The sequence below is a fragment of the Molossus molossus genome, unplaced genomic scaffold (assembly GCF_014108415.1).
Source record: "Molossus molossus isolate mMolMol1 unplaced genomic scaffold, mMolMol1.p scaffold_m16_p_20, whole genome shotgun sequence".
In the NCBI taxonomy this organism is placed as follows: Eukaryota; Metazoa; Chordata; class Mammalia; order Chiroptera; family Molossidae; genus Molossus; species Molossus molossus.
In genome coordinates, this window is record NW_023425356.1 from 17,727,711 (window position 1) to 17,738,856 (window position 11,146).

Consider the following 11,146-nt stretch of genomic DNA (forward strand, 5'->3'; position numbering starts at 1 on the left):
CAAGCAGCTTTTCCTATAGGAGAAAATAGAGGCTGGAAATAGAGGCAAAAGGAGGAAGATACGTATTCACATTAACCACAACTTCTTCAGATTAGGCATTACCGTATTTATTATTATTTTCATCAAGCCGTGTGAAGGACTAGGAATTTAAACAAGACGTGCACTTAGCAAAGGAAATGGAACTAATAGGCAAAAACCTAAGTAAAAAGAGGCCTGAATAGCCCAGAATCAGCAACTGAGACTTTGGAAAAACCAGCAGCTGCAGCGAAGCCCCTCGTCTGTCCTCTGGAGGGTGGACAGGGCAGAGAGAGTCTGGTTGGGCCAGTAACTGGTGGCAGGAGGAAGACAGTAAGAGGCCATTTTATAAAAAGTTGCGGCAGGACAGGGACCCATATTACTCTCTGTATGAAACCGGAAGGGGAGAGCTTGGCAGCCAGCCCTGATCGTGCCCACACCCACACCTCGTCTGCTTCAGGGAGCCTTTGCTTTCAGGACTGCCTTGTGCTGCTCCACTAGGGAGCCCACCCACTCCTTGGTGATCTGCTTGGCTTTCTCCCAGCTGAAGAGCGGCTCGTAGCCCAGATCGCGCTGAGCTTTCTTATAGGAGAAGGTGAACACGCTGTTCAACAACGTCACTATGTGGCGGTTGAAGGGGGGTCGATACTTATAAATCGGACTGAGCAGGAAGCTCACTATCTCCAGCAGGAAGCCAAGCCAGTACTTCAGCGCTATGGGCAGGCTCACGCTGGAGTCGAGGCAGAAGCCCCATTCTTTGCCCAGAGTGTAATTGAGGTCATCATAGCTTTGGTGAGGTGTGTCATCGGAGATGTAGTAGAACTGTCCTTGGATGTTTGGGGCTTTCTCAGGGTCCTGCAGGGCCCTCAAAGCCAGAATGTGGGCCCAGGCCACATTGCCAACATAGACGGGGTTGACAACGGAGAACTTGCTGTTATGAGGCAGGACGCCGTTGTTCTTCAGGGCATGGTCAATAAAGCCAAAGAGGAATGGGCTTCCTTCCCCATAGATAAACATAGGCCTTAAGGCACAAGTGTACAAGGTGCCACCGTTCTTAAGAGCCCAGCCATTCGCGGCCAGCACAGCCTTCTCGGCAAGCTTTTTGCTGCAGGGGTACACCTCTGACCACGTGGTTTCGAGGTGCTCTTCTTCACAGGCATTCTGGACGATCTGCCTGTAGGAGTTGGGCCCAGCCACCTCCACGGTGCTGGTGTAAATGAAGGTCGGCACACTAGCCTGGGCACAGGCCTCCAACAGGATCTGGGTACCTGTCCACAGGGGCACACTGTCAGTGTCCCGGAATAACCCCACGGCCCCATGCCCACAGACCATGTCCACCCCCACCCCAAGGGAGGGGGTTCTTGTAGATCAGGAGTGGATTTTTCCACGTCTCGGGCTGAAAGCTGACCATGCTAATGCCACGGAAAAGTGCAAAGACAAAAAGAGACTGACATTGAATTCTGAAGAGCAGACATTTCTAGGCTTTTGGATTTCATGGGCCTGTGTGGGCAGGTCTAATTCTGGAAAAGAACATAGGGTTGCCACTTTATCTTTTCCTGACTATGGACATTAAAAAATGATCATTTTTCATCCCTACCACCTCATTAATGACAGGCAATGTTCCTTCACTGGTTCTCAACCTTCCTCATGCCGCGACCCTTTAATCCAGTTCCTCATGTTGTGGTGATCCCCAACCATAAAATTATTTTTGTTTCTACTTCATAATTGTAATGTTGCTGCTGTTATGTCTTAGGCGACCCCTGTGAAAGGGTTGTTCGACCCCCAAAGGGGTCGCCACACCCAGGTTGAGAACCGCTGCCTTAAATAAAAGAAATGAGGTCATACTCTGAGAATGTGGACAATTTTAGTCCTCAGGCACAAGAGGACAGTTAAGGATGTCATCTCAAACACACACACAATTGTTTATAGGTACTATACACTCTTAAATATATATTGAATCGTATGTATTGTTCTCTCTTTTTTTTATTCCTCACCCAAGGATATTTTTCTATGTATCTTCAGATAGAGTGGGAGGGAGGGAGAAAAAGAGAGAGAAAGGGAGAAAGAGAGAAACACTGTGCCTCTCGGGACCAGGGCCACAATCCTGCATGCCCTTGACTGGAATCAAACCCGCAACTCATTGTTCTGCAGGCCGACTCTCTAACCACTGAACAAAACCGCCCAGGGCTGTATTGTTCTCTCTTTAAGGACCAATAAGCCCTGGTCAGTTTGGCTCAGCGGTTGGAGCGATGCCCTGCGGGCCAGAGAGTCCTGGGTTTGGTTCCCGCTAGGGGCACGTACCAAGAAACAAAACAAAACATAGTCACAAGGACCTTTCTTTGAGACCAGGTCCTGCTCCTGATTGTGTGTTCCCTACAAAGGTTACTCCTAATTCTGCCTGAGACTCTGTTTACCAGAGTATGAAAGGGGATGATAAACCCTCCTCATACGACGCATTGCGCATTGCGGAATTCTGCACTGGCCTTGCAGGTTGAGCCTGGTGGAGAATCGGAAGGAGTGCGCCCCCTGGCGGTAATATGTATAAAGGGAGGTCTGGTAGACTCCCTTTATCTGGCTAGAACCTTACTTAGCTCATGGAAGTAATCCAGAGCACCTTCCTTACAAGGAATTTGTGGGGCAAAGCATCATTTTTATTTTTTGCATTTTCAAAATCCCTTTTAAGGTCGTTGTGAAAATTGATTAAACAATTAAATCTAGAGGCAGAGAATATTTGGAGCTAATTTACCTGCAGGGGGAAATACAATCACTGTGGAGTATTTTCTAAACCTAGGAGTGATAGTGGTTTTAGTGGACTGATGTCACTTAACACTTGTCAGGGATTACAAGTCTGCTGGTGGGAGCTGTGATGAGTAGGAATTGTGAGAGAGGGGCTGAACCTAGAAACTGGTTCCTCTTAGCCCCCTTCTTGCAGTGTGGGGGTGTTTAGGGGTGTGGCTAAGTAGGAACTCAAAGGCGTCTTTGTTGAGATTGTGCTGTGTTTGGCTGGAGACTCAAAGCAATAAAATGCTTAGAAAAGGAGTCTCTGAATAGACTAACTTTGGAGTGCAGGCCACGGAAGACAGATGGGCTAGGGAGACAGGGTGCTGTGGCCCCAGAGAAACTGGCCTCCAGGGATCAGACGGATGATATAACATGGCAAGCTAATAAGGGATTTAAGCTAAACCCTTGAGCAAATGCATCTAGATTTAAAGGAGATTGGAAAGTCACAATGCTGAAAGAGCTACTAAGCCTTTAAGGTTCGAAGATATAAGGTATATTTTGACATCTGGTTAAAAACTAGTCTTTGAGTAGACCTGGTAGGAAGAGAGAGAGAGAAACATCAACGTGAGAGAGACACATCGAGTGGTTGCCCCCTACACGACCCCAACCGGGGCCTGGGACAAATTGCAACTGAGGTACGTGCCCTTAGCGGGAACTGAACCTGGGACTCTCCTGTCCACGGGCCGACGCTCTAACCGCTGAGCCAAACCGGCCAGGGCGGGACACTGTTATTGTTAAGAAAATACTATAGGAAGCCAAGTGCCAGATAACTCTGTAATACCAGGCCACTGTGAACCAGCCTCATCCTGTGCAGGAAGTCGTGCCTGAAGGTAACAGGCCCAGAGCTGTGGCCCATCGCTTGTAACTGGCTTGGGGCCACCTCTCACAGGGCTCTTAGTTCTTGGCCTTACTGTGTGATCCCCACCTTAGAGGCACACAGAAGGGCTAAAATGATGACTAAGGAAGCACCTGTAAGGCCTGGTTCCAGCCCAGGGGAGGTGATTGGTTATCAAGAGTTTGAGGTTGTGCCCTGGCTGGTGCAGCTCAGTGGTGAGAGCATCAGCCTACTCATCGGAGGGTTCATGGGTTCAATTCCCAGTCAAGGGCATGTACCTGGGTTGCAGGTTTGATCCCTGGCCCCGGGTAGGGCGAGTGCAGAAGGCAACCAATTGATGTGGCTCTCTCACATCAATGTTTCTCTCTCTCTCTCTCTCTCTCTCTCTCTTTCTCTCTTTCGCTCTCTCTCCTCCCTCCCTCCCTTCCACTCTAAAAAAAAAAAAAAAAAAAAATCAGTGGAAAAATATCCTTGGGTGAGGATTAACAACAACCAAAGAGTTTAAGGTTGGAGTTTAGTTCACACTTGATAGGAGCAGCAGCAGAAAGAGCTTTTGTGGTCTTTGGAGTCACACAGCTCTGTGTTGAAATTCTAGCTCTCCCTCTCCAACCTGCAGGGCCTTGGAAGTTTCTTAGCCATTCTCAGCCCCAGTTTTCCCATCTAAAGACCTGAGGCTAAGAGTCTTGACTCTCTCTGTTGGTAGTGCTAAGTAAAGCACAGGGGATCAACGACAGGTGCTTCTCTTCGCTTCCTCCTCCTGTTTTCCCAGCCTCCCTTGCCCATCCCACTCCATCTCCTCCCCAGGATGGCGTACCTTTCAGATTGACATTCATGATGATCTCGCGAGGAATGAGATTGAAGACGTCAATGACAGAGGCGGCGTGGATGACAGCGGAGGTGCCCTGGCAGGCTCTCTTCACGAACTGCTCGTCCAGAATATCCCCCTCCAGCAAGGTCAGCTTGGCCTTGCTCTGGAGCTCTGTGTGAACACCATCAGGTCACTGGCGGGCTTTCTGGACCTGGGTTTCCTGCTAAAGGTGGCCTTTCACCCAGGTCTTCAAGGGCAGGCAGACTGGGGGTGGGTGGGAGGGAGGCACATTCCATGGCAGGACAGGTGAGCAATCACAGACATCAGAATGTGTGGTGTTTATTGGAAATAGCAAACCTGTTTTCACCCATCTCATTCCAAAAAGGAGCTTGAGCAGTGGCAAGGCAGGTGTGCCTGGGACACTAAATCTTTTTTTTATATTTAATTTTTTTGTTAACCCTCACCTGAGGTGATTTTTCCATTTGTTTTTAGAGAGGGGAAGGGAGAGAAAGAAATGCGAGAAAGACACATTGACTGATTGTCTCCTGCACAACCCCGACCAGTGTGGAGGGTTGAACCTGCAACCCCTGCCCTTGATCGGGAATCGAACCCATGACCCTTGGGTGAGCGGGCTGACGCTCTAACTGCTGAGCCAAACCGGCCAGGGCCCATCGCTACATTGTTAAAGGGACTTGTGGGAAGTTCATAAGATTCATGCAGCAGAGTAGGGTGATGGCGAGAGTGGCTATAGGAGGACAGAATACGGATTCAGTTCTGCAGGGATGAGGAATCTCGTGTGGACTTGGAATGAGTGGAGAGCGGGCCGGGTTGGGCCGTGGGAGCCCGCCCTGGCCGCAGAGGGTCGGCGGGGGCAGTAGGAGCGAGCAAAGCGCTGGAGAGATCCAGCCGAGTCCTGCACCGCGGTTCGGCCGGGAGCCCGAACCCGCGTCCCAGCAGCTGCATGCGGCAGAGAAGGAAGAGCGAGGTCCGGCTTTCAGACCCACGAGGAAGATCCAAAGTCTCGGGCGACCAGGAGGATAGTGGGACCACTGACAGGGAATTTAGGGTGCGCCCAAGCTCGGATTCGATGTCATCGAGGCAGATGTCCGAGCTGAAACGGAGTCAGCCTCGCAGCCATCAGGCGGAGGGCAGCAGGGACCTTCGGGTCCTCGACTCCTCCGAGTCCACGGAGTGAACGACGCCGCCTGCAGTTCTGACAAACACCCTACCCTCATTCCGTCCCTCCTATTCGCACTCAGCTGTCACCGTTTTCTCACGTGCTCTGCAGGCACACCGGTGGTGCCGGCTCAGCCTCCCCTGCCTCTAGCCCTGCCCACCGGCCCGTGCCACCCGGTGCAGGACTGGCACATTTCGGGGGCACAGTGAGAAGTCTCGGAACTAAAATTGGCAATGGAGGCCAGAAAGAGAAATTCAGAGGGGAAATTCAGGGCTGGAGAATGTCCTTCCTAGGTTACGCTGGGAACAATCATCGGCTCTCCTGAAGTGCCTGGCAAGTCGACTCTGCCCCCAAGAAGACCCAGGGTGGGAGGAAGGCGGGAGAGAAGCTCTAGAAGTCAGCCTGAGAGTTCAGTTTTCTCTGCATATGTCCCCACCTCTGCTCTCTGCTCTCCCTTCCTCTCCCTCTCCTAGTGCTGCCTTCAACCCACTGGATCAAGGACAAATAGGTCCGGGTGGGAGGGGAGAAATCCAAAGCCCAGAGAGGTAAGAAGTCCCACCTACCCCCTAGCCTGCAGGGATAAGGAGCAACCAGCAGAGGGCGCTGTGGCAACTGCGTTGGTGGAGCGGTGGCCCATGGACTCTGGGAGACTGAACGTGCAGCTAGTTCTGTGGTGTGAGTGGGTGGGAGGGAGGGAGGGAGGGAGGGAGGCCCGGAACAAAGCTTCTAGGCAAACTAGTGTTCGGAGCACAGTCGCTGAGGCCAGACCGCCTGGTTCAAGTCTAGCTTTGCCATTTTCCAGCTGTGGGACCCTGAACAGTTAATGAACCCCTGCTAGGCTCTGAATGTCTGTGTCCCCCAAATCCCTGTGTAGAAACCCTAACGCCCAACCTGATGGTGTTAGGAGATGGGGTCTTCGGGAGGTGGCTAGGTCCTAAGGGAGGAACCCTCATGAATAGGATTCGTGGTTTTATAACCCCTCCCCTTCCAGCATGTGAGGACACAGTAAAGAAGGCACCAGCACCTGAAGGGGGGCTCTCACCAGAACCCCACGCTGGCACCCTCAACTCAGGCCTCCAACCTCCAGGGCCACCGGAAGTAAATTCTGGTGTTTCCCAGCCCCCAGCCTGTGGTGGTCTGTTACAGCAGCCTGAAGCCACTCGGCCTCTCTGTGCCTGTCTGTCCTCATCTTTTACAAAAGGAGGGTGCTATCATCCATCCCATAGGGCTGAGAGGAGCAAATGAGTTCACGCGTGCCAAATACTTAGCACAGTGCCTGGCCCTGATAGGACGACTTCTTCAAAGGGGCCCCGGCCCATCCACACCACCCGACATGACACTACTTGACAGTCACATTGGGGAACTATTTTTTTAGGTGGAACAAGGCCCTTTTGGGAATCAGCTGTCAGCTTGCAAATATTGCTGAGCTGCAAGGATCACAAACACTTACTGTTGATTATTTGTGAATTGGAGACACTGCTGAAGCAGAAGGTGGAGGAAGCAGGACGTTGGGAGAGGTCAGAGGAGAGGACAGAGCCCAGTGCTGGGTGCAGTCCCGAGAGCAGGTGGGGGCCTCGTGTGGGGAGGCAGTGTTTCCTGGGTAGCATGTAAACACCCAGTCTGCAGGAGCTGGGGAGGGGGACAGGGAACTGGTTTGGGGGCACTTACTTTGCCAAGAGTCACCCTAGAGTCACATGATCAGGGCCCTGTAATAAGGCCCTAGTCTGAGCTCTGGTGCTCATTAACCAGGGGGCCTCCAGCAACACTTTATCCTTGTGCACCTGATTTCTTCATTGTCCAAATGGAGTGACCCCCTCCTTTCCTACTCTCCTCACGGGGTTATTTGTAGGCTAGGGAGTGAGACAGGTTGAGACATGCACACTGCATCCAGCTTCTGCCTTTGCACCAGGAGTAACAATCTGGGCAAAAAGCAGTGAGCTGCTGCTGTGAAGCCTGCAGCCACTGCCCTTGTGTCGACGAGGAACAGAGATAAACGGTAACGAAAGACGCAGGGAGTCCACAGGGTGTGTCCTCACTCACGCCACCTTGCACTGTGTCCCGGCTCCCCCGCTGTGCCGGGCACGCTCTCTGCTCCCACCCCTTTCTCATTGTCCTTCCGGCTCACATTCTCTCTCTCCTCTCTCTCTATGTCTCTCTGTTTTGGCCACACACACACACACACACACACACACGCACACACTCAGCTTTACCTTCACTTCCATTTATTTCACCTTCACTGGAGGTGTTAAGTGAAGCCACAAAATGACCAGGACCATCAAGATGGGCAGGAACCCCAGTGGGGTCTCCAGGTCAGTGGTGCTTGCCTGCCCTTTATTGAGGTTGCATACTAACTGCCAAGTCAAAAATCTCGGAGCATTGAAGAGTTGTTAAAAAGGGAGAGAACCAACATGTGATTCTGTCCCTGAGAACAGGGCTCAGAGGCAGGAGCGGCTGGGCCACAGCCACCTCTCTAGCTCTGGCCAGGGCCAGAGTTCAGTCTCCTGACACCCAGCCCAGTCTCTTCAACACCACCACCTTCGATCTTTTTTCCGTTGACTTTGGACAGGGGATTAGCCTTGGTTGGCTCTCATGCTCCTTGATTTGCTACACGAGAACCCCTTTCCCACCCCTGCATAGGGTTTAGGATGGAGCCACACACCCATGACTCGAGTTCACTTACTAGAAAATTCCTCCCGCAGTTCAGGTCTGAAGACTTTGTCCAGCGCCCGGATCTCCTGCAGCTCTCTCTCCTCCACCAACAGGCGGACAATCCTCTGCCCCAGAAAGCCTCCTGCGCCGGTCACAAGGCAGCTCCACCCAGCCATGGCCACACCTGGGAACCAAGAAGCACTCTCCAGAAACCAGAACGCGCGGGGCGCAGGTTGGAGGAGAGGGCCACCCTGAACAGGACCCCAAGTGGAGGCCAAATGGTTACAGGCTCACTCGAATCCATTCTGTTCCCTGAACTCCATGTTTGCAAAAATCTCCCATACTCACCCCTCTTCTCGCCCAGGAGCGACTTTAAAAAAGCTCTAGCTTGCCCTGACCCACTCGGCTCAGTGCTTAGAGCGATGGCTGTGGGCTTAAAGGTCTCGAGTTTGACTCTGGTCAAGGGAATGTACGTGGGTTGCAGGTTCATCCCCGGCCCCAGCCGGGTCATGCGGGAGGTAACCAATCGATGTGTTTCTCATGCAGGAGGCAACCAATAGATGTCTGACATCGATGTTTCTCCCCCCCCTTCCCCCACCCTCCCTTCCACAAAAAGCAATGGAAAAAATATCCTTGGGTGAGGATTAACAACAACAAAGTTCTGACCTGTTCAGCTGCTAAAAGCCAGATGGAAGAGCCTGGGTTCTGGTGTCCTTCCCGCCCAAGGTCAGGACTGCAGCTAGAAGCTGTGCCCTTTGGCTCAGCCTCCTTATCTGGGACTCGACTATGTATTCACTGCTCAGTCCTGTCCCGGGATCCCTCCTCCCACAGAGTGGGGGAAGTCAGCTTCTATCTCTTTCCCTCCAAAGCCCAGAAAGAGAAGCCTGGCTTCAAGGTCACACCTGATAAAGATCCTTTGTTCCACCCACAGCAGGACACCCAGCAGCTGTTTGGGGTCCACAATCTGTGCATTTAAACTAGACTAAGAGAGGTCTCCCAACCCAATGGAAATTTTTGCCGTGTGAAGTAAACACACCTGGGGAGGGGCAGGGGCCGCTTTAGCCCGCTGCCTCCTCCCTCAGAGTGTGGTTTGAAATGTTGCCGTCTTGCAAAGTTGAGAAGTTTGCGATGGTGGCAGCTCCAGTCGTTGTGTTCTCCAGGAGGTGACTTTGTTTCCCATCCAATATATCCAGACATCAACTCTGCTTCCCTCCCGGAGAGCCCTGGGGGCAGCTGTCTGCGATAAACACCCACTTCCATGGCCTGTCTCAGGAGATGAGGGGTCTAGTTGTGGGTCACAGGGGCACTTTAATTACAGATGTTTTTACTCCCCTCACACTCTGGTTGCAGATCCACTCAGCAGTTCTGGAACTGGAGATGCAGGGGATGCTTCTGAAGCCTGGAGGTGCTCAGACCATCGCCCCAGGCTCTCCAGGGCACTGTCTTTCCTTCACCCGAAAACCAGATGTCATTTACGTGCATTAACAGGTCCAGATGTTAGTTCATTGCACCTGGACAGTCATGCACACCCATGTAACCACCACGCAGAACGAGGTAGAGAATATCTCCGTCACCTTAGAAGGTTCTTTCCTGTCCCTCTCCAGTCACATCCCTCTCCCCGCTGCTGCCCCAGATGCAACTGGGTTCTGATTTTTAGTCCCCTAATTTTTAATTCCAAAGTCATTTTGTGGCTCTGGGTTCTATATTTAAATACAGCATCCATCTGAAATTAGGTTTTGTGCGTGAAGTACAGAAAATTTGCTGTCGTATTTATTTCTCTACAGTCTGTTCATTTTCTATTCCAACAGTTAATTTTAATTATTTGCTTCTTTTTGCTTCCTTTGGGCTCAATTTACGCTTTATTTTTTAGGGTTCTTGTGGTTAAACTTTCGATAATGAATTTAATCCCTTCCCTCTTTTTCGACTGTCAGCATTAAAGCTATAAACCTCTCTCTAAGCACTGTGTGAGCTGCATCCAACACTTTTGATGCATTGGATTTTTGGCATCATTCAGGTAAAAATATTTTCTAATTTTCCTGTGATTTCCTCTTTAACACGAACTATTCAGAAGTGTGTTGTTTAATTTTTTTTTTTTTTTAATCCTCACCCGAGGACATTTTTCCATTTTTTGTTCAGATAGAGTGGGAGGGAAAGAGAGGGAGAGAGAGATACATCGATGTGAAAGGGACACATCCACAGGCTGCCACCCACACGACCTCAACCAGGGCTGGGGACAAACTGCAACCGAGGTACGTGCCCTTAGCAGGAACCGAACCCGGGTCTCTCCGGACCGCAGGCCGACGCTCTAACCGCTGAGCCAAACTAGCCAGGGCTGTTGTTTAATTTTTTAAATTGGAGCTGTTTCTAGATATCTTGTGATTGATTTCTAATGTAATACTCCTGTGGTCGGAATGAATACTCTGTGTGATTTTGATTCTTAGATATTCAAGGATTGTTTGGCGGTCCAGCACATGGTCTATCTTGATGAACATGCCACATGTACTTGGAGAGAATGTTTTCTTCCGTTGTCGAGAGCAGTGCTCTGTAGAGACTATCTGACACCCTCCCCTCCCCTCCCTGTACTCTGGACATTCTCTTCTTCCAGCGTGGGACCCAGCTCTCACTGTCTCAAACACACTTGCTTAGGAAACGTTGGCTGTAGTCACTGAATGTACCAGCTTTTCTTTCTTTTTTTTTTTTTTATCCTCACCCGAGGACATTTTTCCATTTTTTTGTACAGATAGAGTGGGAGAGAGAGAGAGGAAGAGAGAGATAGAGAAACATCGACGTGAAAGGGACACATCGAGTGGCTGCCACCTGCACAACCAACCAGGGCCGGGGACTAACTGCAACCGAGGTACGCGCCCTTAGCGGGAACCGA

General features: G+C 51.1%; 1 protein-coding gene across 1 annotated transcript; it reads right to left on the reverse strand.

Annotated features, from left to right (window-relative positions):
- Window positions 1-471: 471 nt before the first annotated feature.
- On the reverse strand, window positions 472-8,444 carry LOC118637661 (3 beta-hydroxysteroid dehydrogenase/Delta 5-->4-isomerase-like). Its single transcript, XM_036273220.1, has 3 exons — window positions 8,297-8,444; window positions 4,446-4,610; window positions 472-1,283 (listed from the first exon to the last, which is right to left on the reverse strand). The coding sequence occupies exons 1-3, from the start codon at window positions 8,439-8,441 to the stop codon at window positions 472-474; spliced, it is 1,122 nt and encodes a 373-aa protein (XP_036129113.1). The 5' UTR covers window positions 8,442-8,444.
- Between the last annotated feature and the right edge of the window lie 2,702 nt (window positions 8,445-11,146).